The 16,670-nt window shown below is 52.9% G+C and overlaps 1 protein-coding gene across 1 annotated transcript in view; it reads left to right on the top strand.

Annotated features, from left to right (window-relative positions):
• CHD6 (chromodomain helicase DNA binding protein 6) overlaps window positions 1-15,900 on the top strand; it is a 148,010-nt gene extending 132,110 nt beyond the window's left edge. The window contains exons 31-36 of the mRNA XM_052651301.1: window positions 3,203-3,354; window positions 3,746-3,952; window positions 5,053-5,505; window positions 7,432-7,626; window positions 8,514-8,633; window positions 13,191-15,900. Coding sequence (XP_052507261.1) covers window positions 3,203-3,354; window positions 3,746-3,952; window positions 5,053-5,505; window positions 7,432-7,626; window positions 8,514-8,633; window positions 13,191-14,090 — 2,027 coding nt within the window. The 3' untranslated portion in view covers window positions 14,091-15,900. The remainder of the gene's footprint in view (window positions 1-3,202; window positions 3,355-3,745; window positions 3,953-5,052; window positions 5,506-7,431; window positions 7,627-8,513; window positions 8,634-13,190) is intronic.
• The last annotated feature ends 770 nt before the right edge of the window (window positions 15,901-16,670 follow it).

The raw sequence follows: 16,670 nt of genomic DNA, 5'->3' as shown, positions 1-16,670 counted from the left end.
AAATAACTGATCTGGTAAAGAATCTGTCTGCAATGCAGGAGACCCCATTTCGATTCCTGGGTCGGGAAGATCCCCTGGAGAAGGGATAGGCTACCCATTCCCATATCCTTGGGCTTCCCTGGTGGCTCAGCTCAGTAAACAATCCGCCTGCAATGCGGGAGACCTGGGTTCCATCCCTGGAAAGATCCCCTGGAGAAGGGAAAGGCTATCCACTCTAGTATTCCAGCCTGGAGAATTTCATGGACTATATTGTCCATGGAGTCACAGAGTCAGACATGACTGAGCAACTTTGACTTAACTTTTTCGTAAGGTTGGGCTTCCCTGGTGGCTCAGACAGTAAAGCATCTGCCTGCAGTGCAGGAGACCTGAGTTCAATCCCTAGGTCAAGAAGATCCCCTGGAGAAGGAAAAAGCAACCCACTCAACTGTCAAAACCCTGTGTTGTAATGTCAGTGCATTGTATTGAGAGTCCTTTGAGTAACGAAACAGAAATAAGAATAACCAAATGAGGGACTTCCCTGGTGGTCCAGTGGCCAAGACTCCGTGCTCTAGATGCAGGGGCGTCTGGTTCAATCCCTGGTGAGGGAACTAGATCCCACGTGCTGCAACTAAAGATCTCGCGTACCACAGCTAAGACCCAGTGCAGCCAAATAGGCAGTTTTTTAAGTAAAAAAAAATAAATAACCAAATTACATGCAAGTCGACAAAAATCCAAATATGTCTGAACTTTTTAAATAGGGAGATCTTAGGTAAGGAAAGGATTTGAAAATGTGAAGACTCCAGGTGGCCTGAGATTTGCATGTGTTTTACGAGGATATGAATACAGTGATTAGAGATCCTGAGCGACAACAAATGGTTTTTAACTTTTTCACTGTTGTTTTTATGTCTTCAAACCCAAGAGGGTATATTAGGGTGAACAAAAAATAGTTCTTATTTATCCTCGTCAGAAAAAAAAAAAATAAGAATACCCTGTTGGTGGCCGGTCTGGTACCAGGGCCCATGTGTTACACAGGGATTCAGGTGGGCCAGCCCCTTCCACACAGGACAGTGACTTCTTCCAAAGCTGAGGTTCCGCAGGCCACACAGCCAGAGGCGGGCAGTGTGCAAGCAAGGCTTCATCTGTATTTTACAAGTGCACGCCTGCCCCCGCCACCTCCCATTCGCTCACGTTAACATCCTCCACCCCTCCCAACCGCCAAGAAATTGGCTTCCATGAAACCGGTCCCCAGGGCCAAAAATGTTGGGGACCACTGCTCTAAAGTGGGAAAGAGAGAGGAACTCTGCTCTGCTCCCTGGGTTGTCCGACTTCCTTTTTATTTCTGAGCTCCCACCTTTGGCTTCTGCCTTGTGATTGCTGACTCTCTTGGGAAGGGTTCTGAACCCAAGTTATAGTGCATCCCTCAGCCACCCTGGGAGGAGCCAGCCCTGACCTGCCCACCCTCCTTGCCCCAGGCCATAAAGGGTCCGTGGCCACATGCGGGGTTATATGTACACCTTGCTCTTTGAACTCTGTCGTGGGGGAAATCACGACCTACTCAGTCCTGGGAACACAGGCAGTCCAGCAAGGGTGGATTAGAGGAGGTGCTTGGTCCTCTGCTGGCCGTGGGGCTGGGCTGTGCTGGGCTAGGAGGCAGCAGTGAACTTGATAAGCTCTCGTGAGCTACTCACACACTCAGCGGTGGGGAGTCCCTTGCACCAGTGCTTTTAAAGGGGCTTTGGCAGACCCCAGAAGGGTTCCTCCGAAGCTGGGGTGTGGGCTCGGCGGGGCCGAGAGGGCCCTGCCTGTTTCTCAGACTGGAACTCTGGGGCCGAAGGAGCAGTCTCCGGCCGAGCTGGCCCAGCCCCTTCTCTCCTGACTCCTTCTCACACAGCGTTGTGTTCTTTTCTCAAAACTTAAATTCACCTTCTGTGCTTAAAACCTGGCAGGGGTGTGCCCCCATTGGATATAGAATAATTTGGATTTTCTGTCCTGGCCCCGCCCATAGAGTTCAGCATGATGGTGATGGTCCTGCCCCCCCTACTCCACCCCCCCCCCCCCGCCCCGATCTTTGTATATACTTGCCCCCCCACCTTGTTCCTCAGCACGTCGAGCGCACCCTTCCTCCCGCCGCTGCCTCTTCCTGGGTGGTCTCTCCTCTACCAGCCCTCCCTTCTACCAGCAGAGTTTTTCCTTCTTCTTCCCTATCAGGGCACCTTGTTTCTTTCCCTTTATGGTCCTCACCATGGTTTATAATTGAAACTGTTCGTTTATTATTAGTGTGTTTTTCCCGGCTGCCTTTCCCTCAAGGAGTTCTTAAGAGCCTAGAAGGCCAGAACCGCCACACTGTCCTGTTTTTATCCTTGAATCCCCTGCCCTGGCAAGGCCCTGCTCCTGCCGAGGGGTCCCTGGGGCCCCCTGGGGAACTTGGTGCACAGGCACCAGTGAGACCTCCACGCTGCAGAGGGCGGACACTCCGTGTCATCTCACCGCGGAAGGGGCCCCCAGCTTTTCCTACACTCAGTTCGTCCCGTCAGCACTGTGAAGCGGATGATGGTTGAAGATCCATTTCACAACTGATAATAAGTGTTCACCACTAAAGACTGAAGGAATGAGTCGCATTTCCATTTCTGTCAGTGATGTTGACTGTCCTAGGTGTCTTTGCATCATTTTTTAGCGTAAATCAGGTCTGTTTACCTTCATTGTAAGTTTCAGGACTTTTCCTCCTTCATCGTTAATCTCAGCCTCTTGCCATGTTCTATTTCCCACACTGTCTCTGCCTCTGTATCAAAGCAGTGTTCACTTCCCTCTCACCCCGCTGCACCAAGTGGGGAAGCCTTAGCGGTCATCCAGTGTTGTCATTTGGTTACCGACGCAGACTCTTATCAGATGATTTGCTTGGGTAGCCTTGGAGCAGGATGTGGGTTTATGGCTTAACTGATAGAGCGCTTCTGGAAATAGAAGACATGGTAATTAATCAGTTTAAAATAAATAAGCACACAATAGGCCAGTGTTTTAAGAAGATGAGGGACTTCCCCGGCAGTCCAGTGGTTAAGACTCTACCCTTCCAATTCAGGGGGTGAGCGTGGGGTCTGATCCCTAGTTGGGAAACTTAGGTTCCCTGTCCAGTGCGGCCAAAAAAAAAAAAGCTCAGATGTCCTATCTTTCAGATCACTTCAGTCTACCAACTACCTATCTCATTTATTTTTAAAACCTCTCTTCCCAGATTATCCAGGGAAGTACTTTGAGGAAGAGAGCAAGAGCTCGACCTCAGGCATCACGGGAGACCTCGGGGACGACCTGCAAGAGGCGCGGGCTCCCACCATTGCTCAGCTGCTCCAGGAGAAAACGCTCTATTCATTCTCCGAGTGGCCAAAGGTACCTCCCGGAGCTTGCATGCTCCACCCAGAGCATCCTCAGCTTTTGAATCCTTTACATTAAACCTTTTAGAATCTTTCTGAATCACCAACTCAGACAAATGTAATATCTTTAAAAGATATTAGTTACATGACTTTAATGGTATCAGGACCATAACTAGACCATAAGACCAAAGTGTTCAGCACATCTTTGTATTTATGGTACTGGGGCTTTTCATCTTCATTGTCCAGACTATACCGTTTCTTTTAAGACTAGAAAAGTGAGTCTCTGTGTGTGCACCCTCTTCTAATCAACTCCTTCTGGTTGGAAGACATGCGGCTTGATTTCAAGGGACTTTGTAAACTTGGATAACTTAGTACTTCCTCCTCAGAGCTTGCATCCTTTTTTATAGGATCGCGTGATAATCAACCGCCTGGATAACATCTGTCAGGTGGTGTTAAAGGGGAAGTGGCCCTCCAGCCAGCAGTATGAGCCCTCGGGCGCGCTGCCCACCCCCGTGTTAACCAGCAGCGCTGGTCCCCGAAGCGGCCTCTCAGAGCCAGAGGCATCAGAGCACAGCTTCAGCAATGGTGCAGCGTTGGTGGCCCAGATGCAGAAGGTGAGGCCCTAAGAATGCTGTGTCTGACCTTGAAACAAAGGAGGAGGACACTTGGCACTTCTTGATCGAGTGAGTCATTCGAGTCTTGGAGCGGGAGAGTGCGTGATGAAAGTGGGTTTGCAGCTCCGTGGGAGTGGCGTGCTGGCTCATGGGAGATGGGGGTGGGGAGCCGGCATACCTCTGGGGTGGGGAGGCAGATGGGCACTTGAGGACGAGGTAAGTTCTCAACCAGCTTAGTGGCAGGAGTGGATCCAAAGAGATGGAGGGAGTTGGCAGGCATGGCTTGATGACAGATGACTCGCTGAGGAAAGGGAGGGATGAATACTTGAGGACTGGGAACGGTAGCAGCCAAGAGAAATGAGGGAAGTCAGACACTTCCCTGCTGGTCCAGCAGTTAAGAATCTGCCTTCCAAAGCAGAGGATTCAGGTTTGATTCCTCACCAGGGCATTAAAATCCCACATACTGCGGAGCAACTAAGCTCATGTGCCACGGCTGGAGAGCCCATGCGCCACAAAAAAAGATCCTGAGAGCCACAGCTAAGACCCAGCGCAGCCACATAAGTGCATTATTTTTTAAAAAGAAATGAGGGAAGTCAGCAGAGGAGTTTTATTTGAGGTTTGTAAATGCAAATGAAAACTCAAGGGCTCAAGTTTAAGGTAGGTAGTTAGCTCACTAGCTCTTAGCTACACAATGGACTACACTGGGGACCTTGAGAATCTCCAGGTTCTGGTTGGATTGGTCCAGGGTGTAAACTTGGTATTGGCTTTTTTTTTTAAACTTCTAGTTGATTCTGATGTACAGCTAAGGTAGAGATTCCCTAAACTATGATCTTGGCAGTTGCAAGTGTAGTTCATGGGCTGGGAGCTTTTGCAACACCTGGGAACTTGTTAGAAATGCAGAACCCCAGACCCACTGAAGTGGAATCTGCATTTTAACTAGCTATCCAGGTGAGTAGGTACTGAAGTTTGAGAAGGCTTGAGTTAAAAGACGTTCCAAGAAGGTGACTACTAGTCCCCAGGAAATCGGGGCCAAGACAGAGCTGGCATTGACCCACAGAGGTGACATTCAAACCTCTCTTGCCCCATCTGTGTGTTTGCAGGAGAGCTTCTTGGCTCCGGTTTTCACAAAGGATGAACAGAAGCACAGGCATCCTTACGAGTTCGAGGTAGGGAGGGACGTGAAGACTCGGAGCCTGGAGCAGTTCTCGGCCACCCACGGGCACCCCCCCATCGTCCTCAATGGCTGGCATGGAGAGTCAGCCATAGACCTCTCCTGCCCATCGGAGGGGTCCTCAGGGGCCACGTCCCCTTTCCCAGTGAGCGCCAGCACCCCCAAGATCGGGGCTGTTGGTTCACTGCAAGGAGCCCTTGGCATGGACTTGTCGGGGATCCTGCAAGCTGGCCTGATCCACCCAGTGACCGGACAGATCGTCAATGGAAGCCTCAGGAGAGATGACGCTGCCTCCAGAAGGCGGAGAGGAAGGCGGAAACATGTCGATGGAGGGGTGGACCTCATCTTCCTGAAGGAGCAGACCCTGCAGGCGGGCATCTTGGTGGGTATTTGACTGGAGAATCCCAGGGAAAGAGGAGCCTGGGGGGCTGCCGTCTATGGGGTCACTCAGAGCCGGACACGACTGAAGCGACTTAGCAGCAGTCCCTGTTTCAGTTGTCTGGCTTGAAACAACTCTTGCCATCAGTTGTCCTCAGTCTTTTCTAGAAATAGATATTAGTCCATCGAGGGCCCTTAACCTGCCTGCATCCTGGAGACACGAGCCAGGAGGTCTCACCATGTCACAGAGAAACAGCCCAGCCAGAGCCCCTGGGGATCAAACGAGTGAAGCAGTAGGGCTGGGTCTGCAGCAGCAGCGGGCTTTCCAGAAGCAGGGACTTGGGGGTCAGGAGGTCCTGAACATCAGTCCTGGCTCAGCTGCTGCTTGACCTGCTGGGCGACCTTGGGCTCATTATCGAGCCCTGCTCTACTCTGTAAACTGGGGGCCGCAGCTTCTGCCGCCGAGGGTCACTGTGAAGCTTGGCTGAGGTCACACTAAGGTGTTCTCAGCTCAGAAATCCTTGTCTGAAACAGAAGAGGGCAGACCCTGCACACATGCCCAAGATCCCCTCTGACTCCACTTACTGTGTCAGAGACCACCGACTTCTCTCTTTGCATTTTGATTTTTCCCATTTGTTGAATTTCAGGCTCCAAAACAGGAACCAACATTTCTTGCTTTCTTAACTACTTTAAAAGGAATACTAGTGACGAGTATTGAGTGCCTCTGGCAGGCACTGCGTTGAGGGTTTTACATGATTGCCCTGTATGATGTTCACAGCAACACTGTGAAGGTGTGGTTACTGCTCCCGTTTTGGAAATGAGCAAACTGATACTTACAAGCGTTAAATGATTTGCCCAAGATTATCTAGGTAGTAAATGGCAAACCAGGGAACTAAACCAGCGACCTGGTCCTCTGCAGCCAGGGAGCTCTGCTGTATTGTTCGGTAGATGTCTCCCTCTTTGATTTTCTATATAATTTGGGAAGCTGAAATGGCAGGTTCTTTCCCTTCCCAGTTCTTCAGTGCCTTTAAGAAGGTTGTCTGGTTTTTCAGTGACGCAAAGTCGTGGTTTTCCTGTCATGATCATAGAATTCCAGGGAGCAAGTGAAGTATTTTTTTCTTGGCTTCAGAGCGTTTTGAAGATCTCATCATGCAGACGTTTAGTACTGATATATGTTATTCAATTCAGTCGTTCAGTCGTCTCCGACTGTTTGCGACCCCATGAATCACAGCACGCCAGGCCTCCCTGTCCATCACCAACTCCCGGAGTTTACCCATATTCATGTCCATCGAGTCGGTGATGCCATCCAGCCATCTCATCCTCTGTCGTCCCCTTCTCCTCCTGCCCCCAATCCCTCCCAGCATCAGTCTTTTCCAGTGAGTCAACTCTTCGCATGAGGTGGCCAGAGTACTAGAGTTTCAGCTTCAGCATCAGTCCTTCCAATGAACACCCAGGACTGATCTCCTTTAGGATGGACTGGTTGGATATTCTTGCAGTCCAAGGGACTCTCAAGAGTCTTCTCCAACACCACGGTTGTAGACCCCATATAGGCACTGGGGACACAGGGACGAGTATATATGCAGAAGGAGAGCCAGGCAAGTCGATTGCAGGGTGGCATTCTCTGCTACCTGAAAACCTGTGACAAGTGCCATGGGGGAGCAAAGTGTGGTGGCCAGGGTCACGGGGACAGTCCATGCTGATGACAGGGACGGCAGGAGGGAGCCTGAGCAGGTAGGATGGCGCAGAGGTCACCGCGGAGACAGGGCAGAGGAGAGCAGTCAGCTAGAGGGGTCCCCCACCACGTCAGGAACTCGTGGCAGGGATCGGCAGTCAGGCATGGGTGGTCCTGTTCTGGTGGGAAGAGTCCTTTAAGAAACGAGTTTTCATTCTGTCGTGGTGAAGGACACGTACTCGTCTTCCCTCCATGCAGGAAGTCCACGAAGACCCAGGACAGGCCCCCCTGAGCACCCCACACCCTCCCGAAGGGCCGGTGCCCGCCACGTCGACCCCGGAGCCGACCCCAGCCGCCGGCAGCCCGGCTGAGAAAGCCATTCCCAGCAAGAGCCTGCTGGACTGGCTGCGGCAGCAGGCCGACTGCTCCCTCGAGATCCCGGGCTTCGGCGCGGTGAGTGCACGTCCCCTCTGACACGGAGACTCAGAGGGGGCCCAGGAGGACTGGGGAGCCGAGGGAAATCTGTGTCCTCCGAGAACTTCATTGGAAAGTGGGGGCGGGGGAGTTGAAATTCTGGTTACGTCTTCTGGTAACAGAAATCCCAGCCCATGTCAGAACGCCAGGCCAGAAAGTCGACGTGCGTGACCTCTTACCAGGACAGCGAGCCTCCGCTTGCCCCTCCCTTCCCCGCGAGTCACCACATTTGTGAGCTCACACGGCATTCTTTAGGTTGCATAAGCGCTGCTCCCCTTCACTGAAATGCTCCCGTGCATTCAAGTCACCGCGTCTCCACTCTGAGGGGACGGGTTAGTGTCAGTCCCTACCCAGGGGCTGCTCATCGAGTTCTCTTCCTCCTCTGCCCTCTGTCCTTCAGAGCAGGGGTCCAGAGGAAAGGGCGCCCCAGCACTGGCACCCCACCACCACCCCTGCTGTCCTGGCTACCTCTCATTAGTAAGGGGAGGCGCTCGAAAGCTCACGAGGAGGATGCGTTCATAGACACACCCTCCGGAGACACACAGCACACCAGGAGCAGTGAAGAGAGAACCTGAGAAAACGGTCCGGGGAGGCAAGGGCAGGGGTGAAGCAGTGCCCTGAGAACCTGGAGGGCCAGCGGGCCGCCCACAGGAGGCCCACCTTGCCGCTTAACTGCAGGAACACTGTGGCTTCGAGGAGGGCACCTCGGTGGGGGCCCCGCGGCTGTTCCTGCAGCCCTGACCCGACAGGTCCTGTGCAGAGGGCCGTGAGTGAGGAAACAGCACAGCCATCTGAGCGGCACCACCCGCATCAGGAGACCCTGTGGCCAGGACGTTCTGTAATGTTGGTTTCCATTTACCTCCTAGAATTTTTCAGACAAACCAAAGCAGAGGAGGCCACGCTGTAAGGAACCTGGAACGTTAGACGTCACCTCCCTGAGTGGGGAAGAGAGGGCTCCTGCTGTCCCCAAGGAGCCCGGCCTGAGGGTAAGGAACAGGACGTCCCGGTGGAGCCCGGAATCACACACCCGGAGAGGACGCCCCACCTGGGAAGGGGCAGCCAGGCGGCCTTAGCAGGAGGACCAGGGACAGGTGGTACTGGGGTGTTCTCACCAGCAACATGTCCTCCATGGTCTTTTGTTTTCAGCCTTTCCCTCCAAAACTTTGGGGTTAAGTTTTACACTGAAACGACTCCCAAGGCTCGATTCCCCCCGTTTTGGAGAGTTCAGGGAAAATACCTTTTAAGTCTTATCAGGAGTCTGTTATCCAGTGTTTTAACAAAACTTCTTTATTGGAAATTTTCATTTTCCAGCCTTAAGTTTTTCCGGCTACCATTTAAGACACCCCCCTCCTCGTCCGTCCTCGCTGGCAATGAGAAACAGCTGACTTCATGCACTGCCCTTTTCCTATTATAGAATCCTGAGCCTGGAAGAGACTTCAAAGACATCTGCAGATACTTGCAGTAGAACGCATCCGAGTTAATTATAGTTTACAGATGGGTACAGATTTGGACTAGAAGACTTGCAACCTCTAGGGGGCGGTAGCATTTCAACCTGAAAGCGTGCTAAGCTTGTGCAGGCGATACTCATACGTGCTTCTAACCTCCTCAAAGTGAGTTCTGCCCACATAGGGAGCTTCTGAGGGTCCTCTGGGGCTCTGCCCTTGTAAGCTGTCCTCTGATCTCCCAGGCGCTCTTGACCGCCTCCTTTGGTGCTTGATCATCTACAGCTCTCCTCCTCCGAGGGGTTTCCAGAACACCGTTTCTGTGTTTAGTTCCCAGAGACCACCCACCCTAGTCATTTCCTCCTTGTTAATGTTGTTAGGAAGCTCGTTTCTGATTTGGTGGCCCGGAGGGTCACTCCACTAGCAGCTCGACAAACATGACTGCCTGCTGGACAGGCTGATCCCACATCCCTCCTCCAGACCCTGCCCTCGGCCTCCCCGAGCTCTCCTTTTGTCATGAGAGACCACTCCCAGCCCTCGCTTGGTGGGGTCTCCGAGCTCTTGGTTGAGCGAAGTGGCTTCCCCCCTTGACCTCCTCATTTCTTTCTTCACGTCTCAGTTTCTTGGACATTCTTTGGAAGTTAACGTTCATCACGGCACGGCCGACGCCAGTCTCTTGCCAGAGTACTCATTTCCGAGCTGTCCTCACGAGCCAGCCTCCTGCCAGAGATGCGCTTTCCCTCCTTTGTTAAGTAAACACAGGCGCCGCCTCGGGGTCCCCTGCCTGCAGTAAGGCCAGGACTGCAGGCAGGGTCCACCTGGCCCTTGGGGCTGCTTGGCGGACCCCAGTGGGGCCGGAGCCTTTGGGTGTGTGACGCTCCTTGTCCATCCCTTAGAGACCTTCCCGTTTGTTCTAGAAATATCCAAATCCCGCAAGGAGCGTCTCCCTGCCTTCAGCCCCTCCTGCCTTGTGTGCTGGGGTTCGGCTGACAGCCCCACTCAGACAGACTCAGCTCTAAGAATGCCCGCCCGGCAAATGGCAGTCGCTCATTATCACATGCGTGTGCACACACATGTCCCCATACTTCACATGCAGAGTTAAGTGTTTCACCTACTCTTATGCAGTGGGTGGGACGGTTTTGCTAGTTTCTTCCTGAGACATTTGACAGTATATTGTGGAGACTGTGTGCTTGCTGGGTGTGCTGAGTCGCTTCATTTGAGTCTGACTCTTTGCTACCCCATGGACCATATTCCCCACAGGCTCCCCTGTTCATGGGATTTCCAGCAAGAATACTGGAGTGGGTTGCGATTTCCTCCTCCTGGGGATCTTCCCGACCCAGGGATCAAACCTTCATCTCTGTCTCCTAAATTGCAGGCGAATTCTTTACCCACTGAGCCACCTGGGAAACCCTGCAGAGATGACATGTCACCCCTAAATAAACACTTAGCATGTGTCTTCTGGGAACATTTTCCCGTGTATCTGTCACCACTACCACACATGTCAGTAATATGTCATAGCTCGCCCGTATTCAGATATCCCCAGCTCTCCCAGAAGTGTCTTTCCAAGCTAGTTTTTGTTTTTTGTTTTTAGAATTTTTAAACCAGGATCCACCTGCTGCATCAGGGGGTAAGGTTTCTTACTACTCAGGGCATGTTAGGCTTAATCGACTCACCTTCCTGGGAGGAGCGAGGCAGTTTTGGCAACCCCCTCCTCCTCTGCCTTTACCCAGGACTTGAGTGTTAGAGCCAGGACACACAGGCTGTGGGGTTAAACGGTGCCTTGTGTTGGTTTAGAGAGATATCTGGGGGGCACATATGCGTGCCATCATCAGGAGGAGCAGACCCATTGCCTATGTCTGCCCCTCGGAGTCTCCCCTTGCCTCGCCCTCCCCCCAGCCTCCCTTGGAAGAGGAAACAGGCCTGTTCCCAGGGTATAATTACCAGGAGGGAGAGCTGCCAAAGCCTGGCTTGGCCGCTGTGTGTGGTCCCCACGCTGCTGGGAGGGGCACGTGCCCCGGGTGGGCAGCCACGGGCCAGCCGGGGGCAGGGTGACGTGCCCAGCCGCAGGAAGGGGTGGATCCCCCTTCCTCGGCCAGCCCGCTGTGCGCTCTGCAGCGGGGGAGAAGCCCTGTTCTCACCCCAGGGCCTTCCTGCTGTTGCTCCCCCGTCTAAAGGGTGCAGGCCGCCTGGCCTGGCCTTGCCTCCTGGGCAAGTTCCCTGTCCTGAGAGCCCAGCGTGATCCGCCCCAGTGGTTCCCAGTGAGGGCGGGGACATTCTGACGCCTGAAGAGTGTGACTTGAACTTGGGGGGCCGGGCCTACAGGTCCTGCAGGGTGCAGGCCGCCCAAAGTCACCTTTCCAGCCCCCTCAAAGCGTGTTACCGGACGCCTGCTGTGTAGGTAGCAGATTATTCAAAAGAGCTGAGGCCTTACTCAGCAAGCTCAGAGTTTCTTCTCCCTGACAGACTTGTGAGACGGCACAGGCCCTCCCACTGGAGAGTGATGGGGAGAGCGAGGGTGGGGGCGTTTGAGGGCACAAAGGGAGAAGATACACCTAGGTTCTTTTCCCTGGCCCTCGACTGTGGCTGGGTAACAGGGAGGAGGGCTTGGGAGGCCTCGTGGCCAAGCACTGGTCCCCGTGGCCGGGCCTTGGGCTGAAAGGAGGGGCCTGAGGCCGTGGTCTCCAGGGGAAGGCGATCTGCGCTAATGGTCTCCAGACAGAGTGGTAAGAAACGCTTCTTTCAGCCCGGCCCCATCCTTGCGTCTGACCCTCGCTTTAGAAACGGGAACCAGACAGAACTGCTCCCCAAGCCTCATTCCCACAGCCGGGCACGGCTGCCCCGCCCTTTCAGGACAGGCTGGCTCCCAGCGTGCAGGGGGCTGGTCCCGCTCCAGCGAGAGCAGACAGGTGGGCCGAGAGCAGACAGGTGGGCTGGGGCTGCGAGGTCTGGGCCCTCTGTCCCAGCCCAGCTGCGCTCCAGGGCACATCCCGCCCCTCCTCAGTTGGCAGGGAAGAAAGGGGGCTGAACTGAGGTCTCTCCCTCGTCTGCTTTCCTAAGACAAGGCTGGCTAGGAGGTTTTCTCCTCACACAAAGGTGACCGTCATAGAGCTCTTTGCCCGTGATGACTTGGTTTTTCTATATTATCAGGGAAATTGAAGGACAAATGTAAAACCTCAGGGGTAACACTTTCCAGGGACCTCGGAACATTTGAGTGCACATTTTTCACATGTGTGTGAATCTCTGAACTTATGAAACGGCTGTGACAATAGTGCCGACTCGTAGGGTGGGTGTGATGACGAGTTGAGAGCAGGCACACGAAACTAGGCGCGCACAGCCCAACATGGGGCAGTAGCCCTGCTTGGCTCCTCTGTCATCGCCACCCGCTTCATCAGCCCCTCTGACGTCCAGTTTCCCTCTGCTGAGAGCTTGACCGGTGTCCCCCACCGGCCTGTGCCCGTGGCCGCCCGTTGAGCAGAGACCTGTGGCATCTTCTAAGGATTCGACTTGGGTACCCTTGTCCTTTCTCACCCACAGCCGGGCCTGCAGGTCAGGACAGAGCTTCAGGTCTTCCTGCTCCCAAACCCCATCCTCCGGCTCGGCTCTGTGGCTTCAGTTAAAACCCTCCCTTTGTCAGGAGGGAGGCGAATGAGGGGGTCTGGCCGAGGGGGTCACCCCCATGGGTCTCGACCACTGGCCTCAGCTGCACACACTAAGATCACATGAAGCTGGGAAGTCAAGCGCGGCCCTGCACAAGGACGACACGCAAGTTCATGAAGTCCTTTGTTGCTGTTTTTATATTTTACATGTGAAACTGCTATCATGTCGGTTATGCCTCAGTAAAAACACTCTAGGCTAAGACCTGAGGTCCCTGGCTGGCCCCAGCTCCTGGAGCTCCGACCGCCTCTCCACGGGGCGCTGGACATGAGCACGTGGGAACCTGCTCACCACTTTCAGGCTGTCCGCCTCAAATGGGAGGTCCTCGGGGCGCAGAGCTGTGCAGCTCCTGGTGGGTGGGCGGGCAGGAAAGACCGCTGTGGAGCCCCGAGCTGCCCACCCCCCGCCATCCATCGCCTGAAGCATCTTGTGTCTCTCATTTTTCAGGGGTTTCTCCCAGAAAACAAGTTCAATCACACCTTGCCCGAGCCCGTTCTCCGAGAGACAGGCCCCCGCCGCAGGGGCAGGCGGCCACGGAGCGAGCTGCTGAAGACCCCGGCCCTGGTGGCGGACGCCCCCTCCGGGATGGGGCCGCTGTTCATGAATGGCCTGATCGCCGGGATGGACCTGGTCGGGCTGCAGAATGTGAGAAACATGCCGGGTATCCCCCTCACGGGGCTGGTGGGCTTCCCAGCCGGCTTCGCGGCAATGCCCCCAGGAGAGGAGGTCAAGAGCACGCTGAGCATGCTGCCCATGGTGCTGCCGGGCATGGCCGCCGTGCCCCAGATGTTCGGGGTCGGGGGGCTCCTCAACGCCCCCATGGCCACCACCTGCGCCTCGGCCGTGCCAGCGCCCCTGTCAAGCACAACCAAGGGCGGCGCATCGGCGGCTGAAAAGACTGCGGAAGACCAGCCCAGCAGCCACAACGTCAAAACGGACCCGTCGGCCGAAGACAAGCCCGGCCCTAGCCCCTTTTCCTCTGACCAGCCCGAGCCCGCAATAACTACGAGCAGCCCCGTGGCGTTTAACCCGTTCCTCATCCCAGGTGTTTCCCCCGGACTCATCTACCCTTCCATGTTCCTCTCCCCCGGCATGGGCATGGCGCTGCCGGCCATGCAGCAGGCCAGACACTCCGAAGCGGCAGGTCTGGAGAGCCAGAGGAGGAAGCGGAAGAAAACTAAGGGGGACGCCCCAAACCCCAACCCAGAGCCTGTGCCCAGGCTGGAGAGGGAGCCAGGCAGCGAGCAGAGCTGTCCAGAACCCAGGGCCCCCGCGCCTCCCGATAGAGAACACGCAGCACAGGCCCGGGAAGGGGGCCCCCAGGACTCTCACGGTGACACCAATTAGAACTTTTTCACCAAGGAAAATGATTGTGACTTGTAAGTTTCTTATCCCATAAAGGTTTGTTACTTCCCCTCACTTCACCATCATAAGAACCTGTGTTTCCATGAGTACTATTACCTCCCTGATTTCCTGTCTGAGAACTATGGTAACAGATGTTAATAGTCAGTCACAGGGTCTTGCCACGTCATCAGCTCCGTGTCGTTGACCTAGTATAGGAGGTGCAGAACCCCTCACTCCGTTACCCAGTCGTCCATTCCAGCGATCGTAGTTAGTACAGACGTGGGGACACGCCCTGCCCCATTCTCTTCCAAGTTTCCCATTTATTCAAAGAGGAAAAAAAAAATGGTAAAAGAAAGCCGGCTAGGGACTGACCAGTGCAGGGCCGAGGCAGAGAGCAGCTCTTTTTTTTTCCGTGAGCTGTGCCGACCGGGAAGAAGGGTAATGGAACCAAAAAAACAAAAGCACAGAGAAAGGAAATGCTGGTGCGTATTCTTTAGTTAAAATATTTCCCAGTTTTATCACGATTACTAAACAAGTAGGTTAGGCAGAAGTCTGTAACGGTTGAAACCGCACATATCCATTTCTTTCTAAAACAAACCTTACTGGTAGTAACACGACTTCCCCCTACCCTGTGGGTTTTCAGGCAACCTGCAGCTAGAAGACATAGTGACCAGGCAGCATTTCTTACACACGCACTCGTCCCTCACCTCCTGAGTCAAAAGGGGATTCCCAGCACGAGCAAGCTGTACACACCGTGGGCTGTCGCCAGCGGTGGGGTGGGGTGGGGAGCACGACTGCACACGGCATAAAGCACACGACCAGCTCTGCCCCTACTCGGGCCTCTTAGGAACCCCTCTGGCTGCTGGAGCCTCCTGGACTCTTGCTTTGTGATTCCCTTTGCCAGGACCCAGGCTCACTCTGGAGCCTGCACGAAAAATAAGTCCCCCAACAGTCTTTGACACTAGCCAGGGGTTCGAGGCTGTCAAAGCTACATGCGTTCCACCTCTTACAAAGAGTGCGACTGAGAAGTTTTTTTTCCTTCCCTCCGGATTTTTCAGTTTATATTTTACAGTCGGACCCAGCTCTCAGATCATCAAGTTAGTGGAGACTGTGTTGGCAAGCTTAACATTCCCCATTCTTCCTCAGCTGCCCAGCTCTCCGGGCAGCCTGCCCCCACCCTGCCCACCCTTGCCTCGTCTTCCTTCACCCACCCACCCCCGCCCCACGTGGTCCCTCCCTTCTGATGGTCTCACTCTCCATCCACAGTTCACACTCTGAGACTTGAAAGAAGCTCGTGGTTCAGTCCCCGGGGGGCACAGGGTTGTGCGGAACCGTTGGAAATGTTGGAAGCGTTGCTAGTACCGGTTTCACGTTTTGTTGTCAACAATTTACTGTATTTTTTTTTTTTTTTACTTTTTCTGTAACAGTTTTGCTATAATTTATCAGAAGGTCCAAAAGTTCGACATAACTATTTGAGTTTGCGTTATTTATTTATGATGCTTCTGTCATTGTCTTTTATACATTTGGGATTATAAATTATGTAAATGTTAAAATGAGCATCTCAAAGAAGTCTGTTAAATCATGGCCGGGGTTGGGGGGGAAAACCAGCTTTATTTTTAAAAAGTGGAGTCCCAGTTTTAATGAGTCATAGTTACAAATCAGAAATTCTGTAAACCGATTCCATAAGAAGAAAGGGTCCAGTAATTGAACCGATTCTATTTAATGACATCTTTGTCGCATAGGTGGTCTCTAATGCTGACAACAGATTTCTTAGAAATGCTGCTCGCTCTATTTAACTAACATTTTGTTCAGTTTTGCCTCCAGTGGAAGCAGAAAGGGTTTTTTCAGCTGTTAATCCTAAAAATCAATATAATTTATTTATGTAAAAAAAAATCACTCAATTGATATATTTTTGAACTTTTAAGTACTAATTTTCTTTTTATCAAGTAGGAAAAAAAATGTATTTGCCCTAAATCCTTAAAATACAAATGCTATAAAAATTTCATGTATCTTGAAAGCCTTACTGCAAATGAGTATTATAGACACCCAGCAGAGCCTGGGTTTTCTTTGCTGTCGTCGTCGTCGTTTTGTATGGAAAGGCTGCTTTCCCCAGGTTCCACTTAGAACCTCCAGTAGGTCACAGGGTTCAGTATGGATTTGATTTAACAACCCACCAGCATGCTAAAAATCCCTTGTTATATCTTATCGAACCTGTATGTTAACTCTCTGGGTGTTTAGGCTTCTCTTTGACTGCTATTGTGTCCCTGTTTGCAAAATGAAAATGACACTCTGTGGATTATTTGCTCTGTAAGGCATAAGTGCTTCTTATGATTATTTTGACATTTCCAAGAGCAAAAGCCAAATTTAAAACTCTCTTCAGCAAACTTGAGCCTTTTCATCTAATTCCATGTCACTCACAGCCATAACTTTTCCTTGATCATTCTTCACCCCATGTCTTACATAATAAATTGTCTGTGGTCTCGATCCTGGATTTGAAAAAACAAAAAAGTTTAAAAGTCAAATTTGTATTTGAGGACTTCAGTGGCACTCGGCTGCCTCTTGCTGCCCCAACATCTTGTGAAG

Source organism: Budorcas taxicolor, chromosome 13 (assembly GCF_023091745.1).
Source record: "Budorcas taxicolor isolate Tak-1 chromosome 13, Takin1.1, whole genome shotgun sequence".
NCBI classification, from domain to species: domain Eukaryota; kingdom Metazoa; phylum Chordata; class Mammalia; order Artiodactyla; family Bovidae; genus Budorcas; species Budorcas taxicolor.
The sequence above is the reverse complement of the archived record's forward strand: the minus strand, read 5'-3'. Positions and strand labels throughout refer to the sequence as shown.